Here is a 21694-nt window from a genome sequence, read left to right as displayed (position 1 = left end):
CTGGTGGTTGAGATCAAAGGTGGTGGATTATAGTGGTGATGTTTTTTGGTGAGTGGAAAAAGAGAGAAAGGGGTTGTGGGTTTGGGACTAAAGCACTTGGGCATGGTGGTGAGGGCTGGACGGATCTTGGGGGAGGGGAGAAGAGAGAAGGTGGTGGTGGTGGGAGGCAATGGTGGTGAGGCAAGGCAGATTGGGGGGGGGGAGAGAGAGAGAGAGAAGGGGGATCGTTTTGTTGGGTTCTTTGAATAGGGACACAACTCATCATTTGCCAATAAGATCATGGGCATCTCCATCACAACAAATTTCACTAAAAGATCTATTAACGCCAATAAGGTGAAAAAAGCTGGAGAATAGTCTTGTCCATCTTTTTGTATTGTCTTTATGAGCTAACCTAAAATAGCATAACTTAAAATGCAAGGAAGAAATGCATTTTTTAAGCCAAAAATCCCAGAGTTTGTTTTGCTCATTCTCTTTCTTCCCCCACCCAAGAATGAAAAAAGAAAAAGAAAAAAGCATGTGGGTGTTTGGATAAATGTTATCTTTTTTCTTTTCTTAAGAAAGCATTCAAGGATTTGCTACAGAAGGGGAAAAAGGGGGCTTACAAAGGTAAGAAGAATTAAGTGTGAAGCTTTCTAGCTTTTTTGAAACCACGAAAGGTGGATGGATGAGTTTTATGAAATTCTAAACACACCCTTAGAGAAAATACATAATTATAAGGATCGTCACTCTATACATACAAAGCCCTCCATCTTATTGAGACTACAAGTTACCCTCTCACAAGATTTCTCCTTCTCTCTGGCTCACCTGGTTACCCACGCTTTCCTCTTCTATTGTTCATTGTCTCCAGTCTCTCCCACATGATCTAGCTATGTTTTTGTTCTCTCTGTAGATGGCAGTTTATATAAAGTGTTATGGGGCTTCTAGTTATGGTTTTTTATGAAGGGGATTTTAGTTGTTCATGCTTTTAAACTTCAAAATAGAAAATGGAGATAACTAGAGAAAACATTAGAACCAAGTAATATACCATGCATCTTCTCCGAAAAATACCTGCATGTGCTTCAATGATGACAAACTCCCCCTCCCCCTTTTGGACTCAATGTTCTTGTTTAGTCGTCACTCAGAAACCATTTGAATATTATACTTCCTAATTCAAAAATGTTGCTTAAGTTAATTTACCCATAAGACCAAACAACTTTACCCAACACCAGCATTTCAGTGTGGGGTTGTCATGACAAACTTCTCCATTTTGGCCATAACAGAGATTATGCATCACCATCACTTCGGCCATGGTCAGCCTCGAACACATTATCATGACCCACAACCAATGATAATAGATTTGGATTGGCTCTTGCACCATTTGAAGTACCACAATTGCTCAACAAGTAGTTGAAGCAAATTTTTGGACACTTAGAACCAAGTAATACACCAAGAGTGTCCCTAAACACTATAAACATGGAATTGGGCAGATTAGAAACTCCACTACTTGCAGGTTTTCATTTAAATTAATACAAGTAAACATTCAAAATTAAGACAGATCAGAAAACTCAAATTTCAATGAAGTACCTGAGATTCTTCTGCTTGGTTTGCAGCACCTTTTGTTTCTTCCCTTTTAGCACGTTTAGACCTCTCACTAGGTTTAGTTTGGTATTTGGAGCGCGCATCAGGTGGCAAAAGTTCAAGGGGCACAACCCCTTCAATACCATATTCAGTGAACTGCAAGGAAGATGGATCAGTCTTTATTCTAGGGAATTTTGCCATGCACGACTGGATATCAATGCCTTGCTGGAAAAATATATCATACTCTGGAAAATCCTTCCAAGTCCTGGCGAGCTGAAAATCGGAGACCTTTCCAGCAATAAACCTGCACCATAAATGCACAAAATTTTGGTGCAAATGAAAGTGCATGCTGTGAAATATGCTGGTCAATAATTAGAATATAATTAACAAGGAGGAAGGATTTAGAACAAGATAATGATGTGATTCATCCTTCACAAAGGCATATAACTTGGAAGAAACATCTGGGATATCTCCTGGTCAGAATCATCCATCTCAGTATGCAAAGAGAAAAACATAAACTACCATTGCCTCTTCTCCAAAGAAGCAAATATCAAAGACACAATATCATTATGAAATTAAACTACTTAAGCTCAGTTACATGATACTTACTAGGCTTCAGCTTAGAGACATGGAGGTTTGTGAGGGAAATTGAAGGATGGATACATGATAGAACAATTGTAACTGACTTTTGATCTTCCACAGCTACAAAAAGTTATGGTGTGATCAGAGGGGAAGGCAGTGATGGCACAGACCAATATCATGGGCTGGAATCATTCTCTTCACTTATCAACCTAACAACTTAAATTAGAGCCACCAAATAGTCATACAGGCTCTAAATTCAGACACATTTTTCCCCACTTTGATGTCAAAGGATCCAACTTCCCTTTAATCGTCAACATATGATCCATTTTAAATCATGTTCAACAGGTCTAAGGATGTTTTTTATCAATTGCCTATGCTAAATATTTAATACAAACTAAATCTATAGATTCATTTAGCTTTCCACGTTAATTTTCCGTGAATATATAGGGTATATAAGCTTCACGTTGCTTATTATCATTTTGCCAGGGTTATGGTTGCACTAAAACATGTTTTATGTTAACATTGAAGTACCAAGAAATTAAGTCTCTCAAACAAGTCACTAGCATAAAATAAAGCCATAAGTATCCATCTTGCGGTAGGATCAAAATAGGCATTGCATTAGTGCTGTTTAAATTAGCGTGAGAAATGAAACACCTCAGAAAAGTTTCAAAAGCTACATAAAGAACTTGAGAATAAACAAAAACAAAAACAAAAAAAAAGAATGAATATATCTAAATGTATTGAGACCTAATAAATTAATTAAACAGCCAATTATTATGCCAAATACCATTCTTGCTGTGCTTTCTTGTGTATCATGGAAATATTAGAACTATGGTTCCACCATGTTTTGTTTTAGTCCCGTAGAAAATGAAAGTTTCAACTGTTACAGAGGACACAAATGGAAATTTTGTTACTTGACAAGGCATAAAGTTCAAAGGAATTAAGGACAAAAGTAGAAGTAGGGTTTCCTCTTGAGGCATGTTATAAGATATGTCAGTGAAACAAATACAATCAGGAAACTATCATCGTACCAGTCACATAAAATTTGAACATAAGGTTAAAGAAGGGAAAGAAAGAGAGCAAAACTAACCCGATTGTTTTTGTGGTGATATTCTGCTTCTATCCCAGCTGATTCATCCATCTGCAGGATTTAATGTCATTACTAAATTTCAAAAAAAAAAAAAAAAAGAAATAGAAAGGGGATAAGAACAAAAACCCTTTTCAAAGAAAGGACAGAAAGGAATTTTATATTTTTAGTTTAACTTTGATGGAGGATTGTAGGTGCACTGACATCTTCTGCCAAGGGTTTCCAATATTCTGTGACAGCAGGAGTGCGAACTCGTTGAGCATCAGTTAAAGCATTCTGGAAATGTAAAGAACTAGGCATGAGGATACTAGATTAGGATCTATAATTATCCAAGAAATAGTATGAAGACGGGAAAGAAAGAGAAGAAAGTAAAAGATACCAAATCTGCTAGGGGTATGTTGTTTAGAGATTAAAACATCTTTTCTCTTCATGAAATTGGATGGAGTAATTATGACTAAAAAGCATAGATGCTTCTAAGAAGGTACTGTGCCCAAACAGACACACATATATAACACACAGGAGCTTGTCAAGCACTCCTAAACATGCATTATGTTTGTTTTCTTCTCTAATCTTTTGGAAGCAGAAACACCTCATATACCCAGACAAATACTTCGATTAAGACATATGTCCATCACTTTAGACGTGAAGCACGTTGCAGTATTATGAGAATAACTTGAGATCAAATGATAAATAAAAACATTATGGTTTTGTACCTTCGATTAGTTTTTCCAACTAGGCTTAAAATAAGTTTTGTCACATACTCTTCATTTCTGGATGTCAGATAATTCTTACAAATCTTCCTTTGCTTTTACGGACAGACTTAGTAGGAGATCAAAATTTTGCTAAAGGGCTTTAGTTCATTTTGCATACAGATTATATGTCAATGTCACATTCTTTTTTTTTATGTTAAAAAAGTTGTCTTCGAGTATAAGATAATAAGATCAGTAAAAGCAGTGCATTTGAGGGCCAATGAAGAATTAAATAGGAGTTTATATCCGAATCTGTAATTGGTTATAGTTTGGGGGGTTAAACTGTAATTATCTAAAAGTCTTCATTGGGATATCCGCCCACTATTATAAATAAAGGGCATGGGGTGTGTGTGCATCAGAATTCATTCTCATTCTCTATGTCGAGTGCAATGTGTGAGAGGAAAGATTTGTGTACAAGAAAGTTCCTTGTAATCCCCAAGAAGACTGTATTCGGGTGGGATAGAAAAGGAAGAGAGTGATCAATCATGCTGTTGTACTGATCGGTTTCTAATTAAGATAAAGGCTGCTCTCAAGGTGATTTCAAGGCTGGATGTAGGGTTGCTTTCAAGCAATCCAAACCAGGATAAACTGTTGTCTTGTGTTTGTGGTTTGAATGTTTCATTTCTGTTTTCATTCATTTAATTTTGTTCTTACAATTTCAGTTTCTTATTTCCGTTGTTTTGGTTAGATTTCGGATGAAGAGTTGAGAGAATTGGCACTTGTAAACATTGTTTGAGTTGTCAAAAGAGCTCCTAATCATAACATTTTATATTAATTTGTTTCCACTTTATTAAAAAGAAAGGCTAACCCCATGATAGTGTCTGGAAACCTACACAGTCTTCGTTCTCATAATTTATTAGTTTAAACATGCCTACAATACTTATTAAAAAAGAAGCATGCTTATAATTTCCCTTGCCCCGTCCCTTTATTGTCATCTAGCAAGAATATTACCTGCTGCATTATAATGACTCTCATTTGTACCAAATGGAACTTATTCTAAATATACTCTATTCATCTAGGCCCTTGCATGACATAGGGAGAATAACGGAGTGGCATTTTGGTGAATTAAAAGCAAAAGGGTAGGTCAATTTGTAATAGGACTTTCAAAAAGATTTCACAAATTGTTTCATTTATTATTTATTAGATTTTGTAATATTTGACAACTTAATTTCATTTTAAATTTTGCAATAATACAAGCGTAAAGCATCTATGATCTGCAGGAAAGATTTCAGGGAGAAAAGAAAATCCTCTCTCAATTCTCCCCCCCCCCCCCCCCCCCCCCCCCCGCCCCGCCCCCCCCCCCAAAAAAAAGGAAAGGAAAAGCAACAAGGAATCAAGGATAGATCCCTTCACAATTCACAGTATAAATTGAAATCTACACCATTGAAAGGACTTTTGGTCCTTGTAGATCATCCTTGTGGATCCTCCACATAACACAGAAGATCACTGCGTTCCAAACATGCCTCAAACATCTCCTTGGACAAGCACAACCACAAACACACACAAAATGCAAATGCAAATCTAAGGCTGGATGACCTACTGAACATCAGAAAATAGAGTATATCGAGCTCCAAATGCCCATAGTCACTATACAAGACAACCAAGTGAATCCAGAGCCAAGATGTACATGCAGCATTATTCTTCAGTCGCAAAAAGACCCATAGATTAAATAACAGCCAAAGTGTAAAGATTAGAAAACATACAGGATTCTGATCTGCCCATTTCCACAACTGAGAGAGTTCTTTGTTTCCTAATCTCCACCGTGGCCTACTGCAGAAAGGAAATAGAAGAAATATCTTTTTATATTTTTTTTTAAAAAAGGAATCAGAAGCAAATTAAACACTAGAGTTCTAATTCTTTTAATATTTCTGTTTCTATCCCCCCCCTTCGTGTGAAAGATCTGTCATGCAGTAGAAAATCAGATTCTTGTATAAACCAGAAAATTCTTGGACTCCAACTAGGTTCAAAGATGGTGATTCAGAAATATAACAAACGGAATGCAAGGCCCAGGTTGGACCTTCTAGTCATCATATATTTGCAAAATCTACATGATTTTAGACTAATAATATCAGAATGATCCAATGCAAAGCAAAACTTGAACTAAGGCTTGTGAAAGCAGATCACTGGGGGAGGAAAATATAAATCTTCTATTAAGCATGTCAGTTGTAATTCTTTCACCTTAGACATCCTTTTATCAAAACACATGAATGACTGCCCCTTACAAGCACAGACGTGCGCATAGGACATGGCATGAGGTGATCATGCTAACATGATAACTATTGAAAAGATTAGGACATTACAAAGAAAATGGATATCTTATGTGTGCGTGTGCACGCGCACATGTGTGAAAATAACTTGCACTAAAATAAAAGAAATAAAGTGTTTTTAAAAGCTCTGACTATTATATTCTAGAAAACTATTATTGTCAAAAGTTTTGGAATGAAAGATACTTAAAAAGTTTAAAGAAGAGAGGACTAGTAAATATTAATCTACATTGTTTATATTTCACAATTGATTCTTAACTTATTTAAACTTATAATGTATAATTTATTTAAAAAAATATTCCATGATACACGTCTCTCAACTGTTTGAAAAGTAACAGGTAGTGAAAAAAAATTATAAAATTTATAAGACAAACAAAAAAAAAAAAAAAGCAGAACAAGTTTACATTAGTATATGACTTGCATTTGAAGGTGCCCCACTAGTAAAGTTGTCGAACACAACACGACACATATTTGTGCTAAACCACAAATTAAGACTGCACGTATTTATATGATTAACTGACAACAAAGAGACTAATTAAGTATGATGAATACCGTTTTTTTGTTCCAACAAGAAATGATTTATTCTCAATTGATGGCTTTTCAAATGGTGGGCAACCATCACGTTTCCACCAAACCTACAAACTCCAACAGGGCAACAAAGTGAGCTAGAAAGTAGATACAAGATTGCAAAGAGATGACTGTAACTAGTACAAACACGTAAATATGAGTGAGAAAGAGAGAGTACCCAATTCCTTTCCCGTTCTAGTATGTGCTCAATGCTATGAAGAAATTCGCTTCCTTTAGGTGGAGTCATTTCAAGAAGCTTCTTTACCCGCTCCTCACAAGATTTTATTTCTTCCTTCTAGAATAACAAGCATTATCTCATTAATCATATTTGCAGAACTAAAAGAATAGATCTCTATAGATAGTAAAATTATCACGTTATATTTGCCCTTCTCCATTCCAGAACCATTAAGCTTATGCCTAACAGTACTTACAAGACATAATTAAATTCTCACTTCTCAGAATAAACATGCAACTGAACAAGACAACATAAACAACAGCCTAATTTAACAGGTTTGAAAACATGCCAGACATCCATTGAGTTGAGTAAAATGCAAGTCAAATTATTTCAAGGTTGGGTGGGTAAGGATAGGGGTGTGCACGGTGCGGTTTGGGCAGTTTGGGAAGGATTTAATAAGCCAAACCGCATGTGCGGTTTGGCATTAAACCAGACCACGCGGTCTGGTTTGGTGTGCACAAACCGCACCAGACCGCACCGCACCGCATTGCGGTGCGGTCTGGTGCAGTTTCCGCGGTTTGGTGCTTCTTTATTGTTTCATTTGGTGTTTCCTCTACTAACTTATAAATTTTTAATTAAAACATAAAAATCAATGCATAAAATCATAATTTTTAAATTTTTATAGTATCTTGGAGTTTAAAACTAAAATAAGTTACTATCTAATAAAAAATGCAAATTTAAAAGTTTTAAATCTACAACATAACCACATGCTCATAATATAAAAATAACACAAAAATCCACAATATCATTCATGGTCAAGAAAGTATATATTTTTAATTTTTAAATTATTAGATATTTTTAATTTTTTTTATTAATATACTACTTGGCCGGTTTGGTTTTAACCGAACCAAAAAAATCACAAACCGCAAACCGCATGGTTTGAGAATTTCTCAAATCGTGCCGAACCGCACCCCCAAAAAACCACACGGTTTGGTGCAGTTTAGTGCGGGCGGTTTCCGCGGTTTGACAGTTTTTTTGCACACCCCTAGGTAAGGAAGTTGTAAGTTACGGAGGGACATGAATTCTTGAATGCAATCTAGTATCACAAGAAGATTGGTATTAGAAAACGAAAAATGAACATGTCAAGCCTTTATCTCACTATGCGCGATGGGCCAGTCATTTCTATCGATGGATTTATCCTTTGCAAGGCCCTTATAACTAACCGTCTACCACCAAGTTGTTCTTGGTCTACAGGAGCCTCTGTTTTTTCTCATATGATCAAACCATCTTAATTATGTCATGTATTTTATCTTCAATAGGAGTCACTATGACCTTATTACACATAACCGCATTTCTAATTTTATATTTTCTTGTATGAACACATCACTTTTAACACCCTCATCTTCGTTAAGCTCATATTTTGCACATGTCAGTGCTTTACTACCCAACATTTTGTGTTAGAATATATTTGTATTTCCCGTAGCTTATTGTGTTTCATTCTATTTGTAGTTTATTTGGTACATTTAGTTGTTATACATAGTGGTACAAGTCCTATAATGCATTTTGATCCATGTATATATCTTGGCTTGATAGATGAATAAAACATAACATTCTCTTGACATTTTATCAGAGCCTCAGGGCTCTCTGGATTTTCTCGCTAGTTCTTCTCCACCAGTGAGAATAGTCGCTTCCATTACCACTGTAGCAGATCGCGGCCACCATCGGCGGATCTCCTCACTATCGGCCACCCTTGCATCATCAACCGAGACCGCCGCCTCTTTGACTGCGCCCGCCGCCTCCAGTTGAACGTGAGGCACCAGATCCGACAGATCTGGTGATGCCGACCTCCGATCTCCGTCTTCAATGGTCGTTCCACATCATCCACTCCAGATCCGATGTTAGTGTTTCGTCTGTCGCAGCCGCCGCCAACTGACGCCATCGCCACTACCGCAACAGCAGTTGTCTTCTTCTTTGCGTCCCCTGTCGCTCCCAGCCACTAGATCTCTTCCTTTGCTCCACCGATGGATGACCCTCCAACTTTCGATGTTGTCAACCCCGGTAATGTTGTTAGTCCCAATAATTTCGTGCTCATGGCTGAATCGGTGAATCATTCTCATTCTGATGAGTTACAAAATCTTCGTGTTTCATATAGACTAAATGGAAAAAATTACCTAAAGTAGTTGGTTAAGACTTTCCTTAAGGGAAAGGGACTACTCAGTCACTTGTTAGGTACTGGACCATAACTATTTACAGCATGGGATGAGCATGACTCTATGGTTATGGCATGGCTTTGGAATGCTATAGAGCCAGAAATTAGTGATACACGTATGTTCTTGTCTACTGCACAGGAAATTTGGGATACCACCCAGCACACTTATTCCAAGAAAAATGACTCTGCTCAGATATATAAAATTAAGGTTAAACTAATGGCTATTAAACAAGGCAATTTGTCTGTTACAAAGTATGCCAATTCACTGAAAAATCTCTAACAAGAAATGGATCGCTATCGTTCTCTTCCTATGAAGGAAAAAGAAGATGTTACGCTAGTGCGTCTGTATATTGAAAAAGACCGTATCTATGATTTTTTAGTTGGCCTCAGGCCGAAGTTTGATCCAAGTACGGGTGCAAATATATGGAAAGGAGGAGTTACCATCGTTAAATGAGACAATTGCTATTGTCAGGGCTGAAGAAAGTCAACGCAAATGTGATGCTTATGGATCCAAGACTAGAGGGTTTTGCACTGGTCATACAAGGTACTAAGGGTACTCTCACAACTAAGCTTAATCATTCTCCTCCAACAAGTAAGAAGCCTAATCAAAGACGACAAAATAGATCCAATCTGGTATGTAATTAGTGCAAGAAGAAGGGGAATGTTAAAGATGAATGTTACAAGCTTCATGGCAAGCCACATGAGACTGATAAGGGGTTTATTGGACAACGAAAGGGCAAGCAAATGTATCATTATCAAGGGAAGTTCACCAACCCAGGGAAGAGAATGGATCTCATGAGTCATCTACTTCTGCAGGGCTAGGTAGATAGGATATTGAAAGGTTGAAGACTCTTCTTAACATTCTCAGTTCATCTTCTCTTAATCCAGGTGCTTGTTCCTTTGCTCAGTCAGGCATGTGCATAGTTCTGAAAGGCGCGAGGCGCAAAAGGTCCTGGAGCCTGAGGCGCGAGGCGCACGAGGCGAGGCGCGCCTTTGCGAAGCGAGGCGCACCTTTTAGGAAAAAAACTCAAAATCTTGTAAAATCATAAACAACTATCAAATTATCAATAATAACACATTCATATCATTCATGATTCATTATCTTCAAATTCTATAAACTAACAACATCAAAGTTAATTCATTCATCATGCAAATTCTAAACTAGAAACATCATCAAAGTTCAAACTTAAAGTCTTAAACTTTACCAAGTACCAATTATAATGCAAAGTTCTAAACAAACACATAAACATTACAAGTCCACAATCAATATAAAAAAGTTTTTTAATCAATCATCATCAAGGAGATCATCAACATCAAGGTCAATATCTTCATCATCCCCTTCAATCACCCCTTCATCTTCTTCTTCATCTCTCAATTCTTCTCCCTCTTCCAAGTCTTCATCATCTTCGGTCCCTGCCTCACTTTCCTCCTCTTCAATCTCTTGAGTTACTCGCCGCTTTGAAGTCGAAGCCGAAGTTGATCCCAATTGTGATCGAGTTTGTTTAGTTCTAAATTGATAACTAGGCTCTCCAACTCCTGTAGCCGCAGCAACATTACTCCATGTCAACCCATCCCCAATGTCATTTGGAAAAACAGTTTCATCATCTTTATCATTCTCCTCATCAAGTTTTCCAGTCAACCATTCATTGCTTTCATCAATGTCAGTCAATATGATAGGGTCAATGGTATCACGCATTTGATATCGACGCCTCAATGCTCTATTGTATTTCACAAACACCAAGTCGTTTAAACGAAGTTGATCAAGCCTGTTTCTCCGTTTAGTATGAAGCTGCAACAATTTATGCAAAAACATACTAAGAATAAGTTACATGAAATAAACCAACTACTAATAAAAATTGTAAGTGTATATGTACAATGCACTTACATTTTCAAACACACTCCAATTACGTTCACACCCAAATGAACTACAAGTCAAACTAAGAATTTTAATTGCAAATTTTTGCAACGTGGGTGTTGACATTCCATTTCAGCCCACCATTCAGCTGTCCAATAAAATTCATGGGTTAGTTATTATCTATTATCTAGAATGATTATATATATAATGTAATATATATATATATGTACCTGGTGATTTCTCAGCTCTCTTTCTAATAGCCATATAGTTTCCAAAGAACCCATCTGCATTGTTATACATCGAAAGCTCAGCATCAATTTGGTCTTGAACCTTTATATCTGGATTTAACTTTTTAATGCATTCATATAAGCCATTCATGATCTCTGGATCTATATGTTCAGCCTTGTAGAAATATTCTGGGTTCAAGTACCAACCAGCTGCGTGCAAGGGGCGATGAAGCTGAACATCCCATCGATTATCAATAATCTGAAAAATGGGTACATACTTCTTTTCATCCCCATTAAAAGAGTTAGCAATCGCTTCTTTGGCCCTATCCATGGCCTCATATATGTATCCCATAGCAGGCTTCTTCTCACCATCCACTAAGCGCAATACACGCACCAATGGACCAGCCACCTTTAAAGCAAATACAACATTGTTCCAAAATGAAGGCATCAAAATCACTTCTACAACCTTTTTAGCCCCCGCTTCTTTTACCCACTTGCTTGTCATCCACTCCTCGGAGGTAAACATCCTTCTAAGGTTGCTTTTCAGACTATGCATCCTGCCCAAAGTGATAAAGGCAGTTGCAAACCGTGTTTTTGCAGGCCTCAACAACTCTTTCTTGTCAGTAAACCTTCTAAGCATGTTTACTAGACCCGAACGAGTATAGATATAGCTATTCACCATAACAGCTCTCTCAAATGTCTTCTTCATATTAGGCAACTTGAAAATATCTTCCAACATTAAATCCAAACAGTGCGCTGCACATGGTGTCCAAAACAACGTAGGATATTTTGCCTCCAAAAATCTTCCTGTTATTATTTAGAGTGAAATTAACAAGATATTAGTAAATAATAAATATCTAATGAATATTCAAATTGTTCTATTTATAAACATAATACAAATTACAAAAATAAATTTCATACCTGCTAAAACATTGTTTGAAGCACTATCGATGACCACTTGCACCACATTTCTTACTCCAATCTTTTCCACACATTTACTTAATAATTGAAACATCTTTTCCCCAGTCTTTGAATAGCTAGAACCATCAACAGACTCCAAGAACATACTTCCTTTAGGAGAATTGACTAAAAAGTTAATCAATGTCCTTTCCCTCTTGTCTTTCCAGCCATCTGACAAAATGGAACATCCATATTTGGCCCACGCCTCTTCATGATCTTTCATCATTTCACGAGTGGCTTCCACTTCTTGTTTGAGAAGAGGAACCCTGACTTCATGGTAACTAGGCGGCTTCACACCCGGACCATACTGACCAACTGCTTCTATAAATACTTTAAAACTGTCATATGTCACTGCATTGAATGGAATGCCTGCATCATACATCCATCGTGCAAAGCTTCTACAAACTCGAGCTCTTAACTCTTTTTTTGCAAAATCATGCTCACCCAACCTTGTTTGCTTTCCTTTGCCCTTGCTTTTCAACACATTAACTTCTGGGTCTTTAAAAAAAACATCAAGTAGACCTTTTTGTGTTGGCCCTTTAACACTACCAGTACCGCTTCCACTTCCGGTAGATACATTGGGTCTTTTTCTACTTTGAGGCAGCGGCTCATCATCATCATCATCATACCCTTCACCAAATTGAATATCATCATCTAACGATGCTATATTTAGCTCATCCCTGTTATTTTTCTTCTTTTGCATGTACTCTCCAATCTCTTCTTTTACTGATGGAGGACATTTTGGACAAGCTTTAGTATTCCTAAAACCGCCCACAAGATGTTGTTTCGCCCGAAATATACCACCTTTTGTTACTTTACGACAAAATTTACATGTGGTGGTATTTCTATCATTAGGATCAGCTTCAAAATAATTCCATGCCGGGTCCGTTTTGGAAGTGGTTGACGACATTTATTGGGCTGTTGCAACACAGTTCCAATTTCATCAAAATTCTCCTAATTATAGAAATAAATTATAAAGACTTAAAAGCAAATTTCAGCAACCAGCTGCCAGCAAAATAAATTAAGCAAAAATGCAAGAAATAAACAAATAAAATACAACTAAAGAACTTACAATATGAAATTATGAATATAGGAGAAGATGTGGGCAGCGGCGGCGGCAGCTTTAGGCCCTTAGCAGCTTCAACTTGAAGAGCTCAAGAGCAGATGAGAAGAGGCGAGGAAGAGAGGAGAAGACCGTGGCGTGGGCAGACTCAGTAGAGGAGAATAGAAGAAAGGGTGCGGCTGGAGTCTGGAGAGGAAGATCGAGCAAGCAGCGAGCTGGAGAGGAGAGGAAGAGAGGAGGCAGGCGCGACAGAGAGGAAGAGGAGGATCGGGCTGGGGCTGGAGAGAAAGAGAGGAGGGGGTCGCAGCTGGAGAGGAGAGGAAGAAGAAGATCGGGCGAGGGCGAGCTGGAGAGAAGAGGAAGAGAGGAGGCAGGCGCGGCCGCGCGGCTAGGGCTAGAGAGGAAGAGGAAGAATGGAAGATCGGGCGAGGGCGAGGGCGAGCGAGCAGCGAGGGCCAGCGAGCAGCGAGTTGGGAGGAGAGGCAAGCACGGTAGATGCTATAGTCGGGAGGAGTGAGGAGCGAGCAGCGAGCTGGAGAGGAGAGGCAAGTGCGGCTGGATGCAGTCGGGAGGAGAGGCAAGCGCGATTGGGCTGCAAGATTTAAGTAGAAAACCTTAGTTTCATGAGGCGCGCCTCACGCCCCAGCGCCTAGGCGCGCAAGGCGAGGGCCTCGCCAAAACCGCCTCGCCTTGGCCAAGGCGAGGCGCTAAACTGGCACCTTAAGGCGCCTCGCGCCTAGGCGCGCGCCTAGGTGCGCCTTTGATAACTATGGGCATGTGACTTGTTTCTCATGATTATAGTGCCTCAAATCCTACTTCATGGATAATTGATTATGGGACAACAAATCACATGACTTTTAATTCAACTTCATTCTCCACTTGTACCCCTTGTTCTAGTTCCCGGAAAATTCTAACTGCTGATGGTTCTTCTATTACTATGGTCGGGATTGGTGATATTCATCTTAGTCCTTCACTTGTACTCAAAAACATGTTACATGTTCCGAAAATCACCACCAATCTTGTCTCAGTGTATCATCTTCTTCGTGATACAAATTGTGTCCTATTTTTTCATCCTAATGGTTGTGTTCTTCAAGACCGATGTTTGAGGAAGAAGATTGGGAGGGTGAGAGAAAGTAATGGACTCTACCTTCTTGACATCACCAGTAGGATTGGCGAGTTTGACAAGATTCGTGGCTCTACTTTGTTGTTGTCCCATAGTTCTACCTTGCATCAGATTTTGTTGGAACATCATCGTTCTGGTCACCCCTCTTTTAAAATTTAATGTTTCCTTCGTTGTTTAAACATGTAACTGTTGAGACATTACATTGTGATACTTATGAACTTGCTAAGCATCATCATGCATTCTTTCCTCCTAGTATTACTTGCTCTTCTAAGCCCTTTTATCTTGTTCATGCTGATATTTGGGGACACGCGCCTATACACAATATCTGGAGTGCCACATAGTTTGTCACCTTCATTGACGATAGCACTCGAGTCACATGGGTTTATCTACTTAAGAAAAAATCTGATGTTAGTGTGATTTTTCCCATTTTTCACAATATGATCAACAATCAGTTTGGAATCAAAATTAAAAAGATAAGGTTTGATAACACACGTGACTATTTTAATCATACATTATCATCTTATTTCCACACTGAAGGCATTATTCATAAGTCTTCGTGTGTCGATACTCCCCTAATAAAATGGGGTGGCGGAACGGAAAAATAGACACTTGTTGTCTACTACTCGTGCCCTTCTCTTTCAAACCAAAGTTCCTAAATATCTATGGGGAAAAGCAGTACTCACTTCGACTCATTTAATCAATTGCCTTCCATCCCCTACTCTTGGTAATCTGAGTCCATGAGACTTATTGCTCAATATTATCCTCAATTCACAACGTCTGTCTCCCTACCCACTTAGATTTTTGGTTGTGTTGCATTTGTTTATGCTCACCACCGTACCAAACTCGATCTTCAATCCCTTAAATGTGTCTTCATTGGATACTCATGTCATGATCCACATAGCAAGGAGGGAGAGATAGAGTAATTAAATGTAATAGGAAGGGAGAAAAAGCTATTAGCAGTATAGGCGGTAGAGTATGCTATAAGGGGGGTACAAGTTTGTTGCTGCTTAGGCGGGTTGTACATTCCCTAGCTGTAAGCGGTTAGCCGCACATGGGCAAGGAATCCAGCTATATATTCGGCTGATCCTTGCCACGGATGAGTATGAAAATATTCTAATAGAATTCTGACATTCTTTCCCTCATTCTCTCTCTCTCTGTTCTCTCTTCCTCCCTAATTTCTCTCCCTATCTTCATTCTTCCTCCTTCGAACAATCCACTGGACGAAGGAATTCCAAGTCAGGTCCTCGGGAGCTGACAACTCATTTACTCAAAAAGGGGTATAAGTGCTATCATCCTCCTTTTCGGCGAACTTTTATCTCTATTGATGTCACATTCATTGAGCATGAGCAGTTCTTTGCAAATCTTGGTCTTCAAGGGGGACCTCTTCCTCTGGAAGACCCGAATTGGCTTCATTCTTTTTCTCTCCCGAATGTAACTTCCTCTTCACAGTCTAACCCTAGTGTCTCACAAAGCAAACCTATATATGTGTCTCTACCTCTACCTCCTCCTTTAAAAACTGAACGGAGACCACCAATTGAATCTGTATACTCAAGAAGGAAACGTGTCATGAAATCTCTTAAGCATGCCCAGTCGTCTTAACTAGGCTCCGATCTTAGGGAAAACATTGAGGTGAGTGATTCTCCTTCTCAATCTCAATTCATTGATCATATTTCTGACTCCCGAGATCTTGATCTTCCTATTGCCCTCAAGAAAGGGAGTAGGAAATGCACTCAACATCCTTTGTCTCACTTTGTGTCATTTGAACGAATGTCTCCTTCTCACAAGAGTTTCCTTTCCCATCTTGTCTCGATTAAGATTCCTCAAACCCTGTCTAAGGCGCTAGAAAGTGAGAAATGGCGGCATGCCATGAACGTGGAAATGGAAGCCCTGGAGAAGAACATGACATGGGAGGGTGTTGATTTACCTAAAGGAAAGAAATCGATTAACTGCAAGTGGGTATTCTTTGTTAAGTATAGAGGGGATGGATCATTGGAAAGGTGTAAGGCCCAACTCGTTACAAAAGGCTATACACAAACATATGGTGTTGACTACCATAATACATTTGCTCTTGTTGCCAAGTTGAATACTATATGAGTCTTATTATCATTAGCAGTGAACTTGGATTGGAACTTGTCCCAATTTGACGTAAAGAATGTCTTCTTACATGGGGACCTTGAAGAAGAAATCTATATGGCTCGTCCACCGAGTTACAATCATTGTGCAAAAGGGAAAGTATGTAGACTTAAAAAGGCTCTCTATGAATTAAAACAGTCTCCTAAAGCCTAGTTTGGTAGATTCTCAAAAGCAATGTTGTCAATGGGATACAGGCAGAGCCAAGGCGATCATACATTGTTTGTGAAACACATGGGATCAAGGGGTGTGACTGTCCTTTTGGTCTATGTGGACAATATAATAGTTACGGGTAATAATGAAAAGAAAGAGAAAAACCTAAAGGAATACTTAGTAAAAGAATTTGAAATTAAGGACTAGGGAAGACAAAATACTTCTTAGGAATTGAAGTGACACAGTCTAAGGATGGAATCTTCATATCACAACAAAAATATATTCTTAACCTTTTTACCGAGACTGAGTTGACACTCCAATTGAGGTTGATCACAAGATTGGTGATGCTACTGGTGATAAGCTTGTTGATCAGGGACTGTATCAGAGACTTATTGGGAAATTGATCTACTTGTCACACACTCGACCTGACATTGCTTACACTATCAGTGTTGTGAGCCAATTTAAGCAAAATCCTAAGAAAACTCACCTTCGAGTAGTGTATCGTGTTCTTCGATATTTGAAAACACATATGGGCAGAGGAATTTTATTCAAAAAGAGTTCCAATATAACTCAAGAAGCGTTCACTTATACTAATTATGCTGGTTTTGCTACAGATAGACGATCAACATCTGGTTATTGTACTTTTGTTGGAGAGAATTTGGTTACATGGAGAAGTAAGAAGCAATCTATTGTGGCCAGATCAAGTATTGAGGCGGAATTTAGGTCCATGACACTCAAAATTTGTGAGTTACTTTGGCTAAAAATCATTCTTGATGATCTCAAGATTAGGTGGGACGACCCTATGAAGTTATATTGTAATAATAAATCAACTATTAATATTGCCCATAATCCGGTTCAACATGATCGTACCAAGCATGTGGAGGTTGATCGGCACTTTATCAAGGAAAAATTAGATAGCAGGCTGATCTGCACACCATATGTTCCTTCTGCAGAACAGTTGGTTGATATCCTAACTAAAGGGATGTCTAGTCAAATATTCCAAAAACTTATTGGCAAGCTTGGGATGGTTAACCTATATTCTCCACCTTAAGGGGGAGTGTTAGAATATATTTGAATTTCCTATAGCTTATTGGGTTTCATTCTATTTGTAGTTTATTTGGTACATTTAGTTGTTATACTTAGTGGTACAAGTCTTGTAATGCATCTTGATCCATGTATATATATATATATATATATATTGGCTTGATAGATGAATAAAACATAACATTCTCTTGACATGTGTCATACAACAAGGTTGGTCTCATAGCTATCTTATAAATTTTTCCTTTTAGCTTTAACAAAATCTTACGGACACATAAAACTTTGGCACTTTTCCATTTTAACCATCCTGCCTAAGTTCTAGGGGCAAGATTCTCATTAAACTTCCCAACTTCTTAGATGATTAATCCAAGATATCAAAACTCAACTTTACTTAGTATGACTTGATCATCCAATTTTACCATAACATCATCCACACTTCTTTTTTTTTAACTAAACTTATATTTCATATATTTGGTTTTCAATTTGCTTCAGTTAAAACTTCTAGATTCTAAAATATTCCTCCATCTTGAGCTTAGTATTCGCATCTTCTTTTGTCTCATCCACCAACACAATGTCATCTGCAAATAGCATATACCAAAACACCCCTGTCTAGATATGTTTTATGAGTTCATCCATTACTAAGGCAAATAGGTAAATAATTAAAGCATATCCTTGGTGTAATCGAATTGTAATTTGAAAAGCCTCAGTATAGTAGTGCTGAATAAAAAAGGAGTTAGAAAGATCACTAACCATTGTTTCAGATGGCAAATCTTTATCAGTCTTCCCTGGTGCCTACAAGTAATCAGGTAAATAACAACAGCATTATATCTCATAAAAGAAAAAGCGGAAACAAAAGATGCACATAGTGAGCACTGAGCAGACACCTGTGAAAATTTATAACATCATCCACCATATGCATACAAGGAATTTGTACAATTTCCAAATGAAACAACAAAGATCAAGTGCAAGTTATTGCAAGTCTGCATCTAAAGCAGCACCTCTTAAGTACTTCTGCAAGCCCATCTCTATGTTGCAACGATGCTGTAGATTATTTACTCAAAAACTTACAGTTATTTATTAAGTAAAATTTAGTGTGTAATTTATTTTATGTTACTTTATCTATTAACTCCAACTATGGAGCTAATCACCTCAACACTTCTAATATTGAAGGTGTTCCTCCTATTTACAACCAGTCCCAAGGCCAAATAAAGGAAAGCTGCATTATGTATCCAACAGTTAGAGAAAAATTTGTCAAATTTTATATCATAAATTCTAGACAAAAGAGACTGGAAAGCTAGAATTTATATAGATTATCTCACCTAATGGGATAAACGCTTGTGGTGGTTGTTATTTACTTTATCTTATTCCATAAGTGATCTGACAGTTAAAATTTGATTCTAGAAAGGGCTCCAGATCTGACAGCCATTAATACTAACCTTTTTATGATCAAATCATAACCTAATATAAACAGTGACAGACGACCTCATAAAATGAAAGTGTATAGTGATTAGTATACTCTTTACTGCTGTAACAGTAATTATCACAGTCGTATCAACAGTGCTAATAAAGAAAAGGTGAAAAGAAAATGCAGAAACTTACCATATTGAGGATGCCCTTGCAATTATTTTTATACTAGAGAAGTTGGCCAGTCCAACACTTGTGGTCAGCATAATTCTTTTGACAAATTGAAAGTTTTTTCCAGATTTCCAGTATGTCATCAATTTATGTTTAATATAAAAAATCTCAGTTCAAATTTAAAACATTCAAATAATATCTATGCCAAAATCTTCTGTGAGGAGAGAGCTAGCAAAACTTGGAGCATAATATAATCTAACATCTCCATATATATACTCATCAAATAAACATGCATATATGTGCATATTTAGTTTTTCCTTACTCCTACACTTCCTTACACATTTTTATTTATTTATTTCTTATAACTACTGTCCTTAAGTAATTGGTCAACAGAAAATGAAATGAACATCACCACTGGAAATTCTTCACCAATCAACCATACATCAATTGTGTACGTTCTTTATTTTCATTCCTTGATTTCTTAAATGTGCACCACCTATTATAAGCAGATCCATGTTGCTATTTCAAACTTTATGCTTTACAAGAATACCTTTGGATGAATGCTAAAGCTTTTGTCATCTTTTTTCTTTTCTCCCATCATTATTCTTTAGGGGGCATGACATGAGATATAACAGCCTTATAAAAAACATAGTTATGGATAGAGATATTAGACAAACTAGAATTCATGTAGCTGACCCCACACCGAGGAATTAAGCCTTTGTGTTGTATTAATTTATTGGTCTGTGGTTAATGTAGAACAGACTTTTATATAAGAGAAATTATGGTTATCCAACAATACATCATAGAGATCTAAAAATTTATTGTGACACAAAAATCTAAGATTGGGAGTTTAAGGATGGCATTCGGATTGAATAACTTGAGGCTTAATGCTTATTTTATTAAAAAATTGAAAGCAACAGCTGCCTGGAATATCTGGAGGGTAAGATAAAATCACGCTTCATGCTATAATGAAGATATGACAGACTGGAGCCTAGGATAAATGGATTATGCTCAAGATGGTCATGGCTACAATTTGTGAAGCACAAGAAACCAGAAGGAAGAAGAATAAGAATGCATGAAACACTAAAAAGAATTAAAGAAGAATATGCAAACATATATCATTAAACAAACTCATTCCATTGTCTATTAGAAATGCACGCCCTCCATACTAAAAGAACAAGAAAAGTATTATAATGTATACAATTGCCTATCCATTCTTAGTCAACTGCTTCCAAGAAAGAATAGGATTCACAAGTTCATAATCAGCAATTCAGCACTTTGATTGAACAATTAGTTGAACATGCGTGAAGGTTTTCCCTATATACTCCTTCCAAGCATGGCTTATATAGAGTGGTTAAAACTTTTGTAACCTTCAGAATGTAACAATGATAGTAATCAAATTATACACAACATCCAGAACAATGAAAATAACCAAGTCGTGTAATGTGAAAGCCATTACCTTCAGATAATCAAATAAGATAAGGCATTGAACAAGAATATGGCGTCGGAAACTTGGATCTTTTAACTAAGTTAGAATGGAAGAAAAAGCACAAAAGTTAGAACACAAATAATCATAACCTCAGTATAAACTATACGTCCTAGAAGCTTTCTAATCCATTACAATGATCCTTACCTCTAAACCCATTAGTTTACTGCTGGTAAGATATTTTATACTGAAGGTGGCTGCCTCATCCTCAAGATTATTAGCATTACCCTCTTCATCACTTAAAGGCTGGGCTTCAAAGGTATTCAATACAACCTAAAGATCTCATAGTTCAGAATAGCATTCTTCCTGATACAAAATATCACTAGTCAATGTAGAATAACTCAAGCTTAAGATATATGTACCATTAAACTGGAAGTAAACTTCTGCCACTTGATCGGAGCGAGATTTAATGATACAGGGTTACAGAAGTATTCCTGAGGCACGTACAAAAAAATTAATTCATCAAAAGCTAAAAAGGTTACAGCACAAGATATTTTTCATACCATTAACTTATCCTGTTTAATAGAAACCATCTTGAACAAAGTTAATTGCAGAATTGGTTAAAATCAAAGTCCAGGCAATTTGAAGACTCTTTATCATGAAAATATGTAACAAATTAACTATTCAAATCAATTTGAAGACCAGGGATTATGGAACTAGCTTTGAAAGAAATGGATCTCGAAAACTATTGCTTTAAGGGTAAAAATGCTAGCAGCAATGAATACCCATATGCAGCTTCTTCTAGAAGACAAATATTTCAGCATCACATCACCAAGAAGGTCATCTTTTAGATTAAAGGAATATGGTATGACGCTCCTTCATCCTAATCAGGAATGATACCTTGACATAAGTTATATCCATCGCCATCCTTTAACAGTTGATACCTTTGAC

At 37.3% G+C, this 21694-nt stretch overlaps 1 protein-coding gene across 9 annotated transcripts in view; it reads right to left on the bottom strand.

Moving 5' to 3' along the window:
• Positions 1 to 21694, bottom strand: part of LOC127790920 (THO complex subunit 1) — a 54762-nt gene that overhangs the window by 15965 nt on the left and 17103 nt on the right. For 3 of the 9 annotated variants that reach the window (XM_052320662.1, XM_052320652.1, XM_052320684.1), the window contains 11 exons: positions 21166 to 21237; positions 20951 to 21076; positions 20777 to 20842; positions 18493 to 18534; positions 6985 to 7101; positions 6792 to 6874; positions 5679 to 5745; positions 3431 to 3502; positions 3230 to 3280; positions 1802 to 1861; positions 1564 to 1713 (listed from right to left, as the gene is read on the bottom strand). In XM_052320662.1, the coding sequence (XP_052176622.1) occupies positions 1564 to 1713; positions 1802 to 1861; positions 3230 to 3280; positions 3431 to 3502; positions 5679 to 5745; positions 6792 to 6874; positions 6985 to 7101; positions 18493 to 18534; positions 20777 to 20842; positions 20951 to 21076; positions 21166 to 21237 (906 nt within the window). The remainder of the gene's footprint in view (positions 1 to 1563; positions 1714 to 1801; positions 1862 to 3229; positions 3281 to 3430; positions 3503 to 5678; positions 5746 to 6791; positions 6875 to 6984; positions 7102 to 18492; positions 18535 to 20776; positions 20843 to 20950; positions 21077 to 21165; positions 21238 to 21694) is intronic. The other 6 variants (XM_052320678.1, XM_052320668.1, XM_052320656.1 and 3 more) reach the window with 6 other exon arrangements.

The sequence above is a fragment of the Diospyros lotus genome, chromosome 1 (genome assembly GCF_014633365.1).
Source record: "Diospyros lotus cultivar Yz01 chromosome 1, ASM1463336v1, whole genome shotgun sequence".
Lineage (NCBI taxonomy): Eukaryota > Viridiplantae > Streptophyta > Magnoliopsida > Ericales > Ebenaceae > Diospyros > Diospyros lotus.
This window is presented reverse-complemented; position numbering and strand designations above follow the sequence as displayed.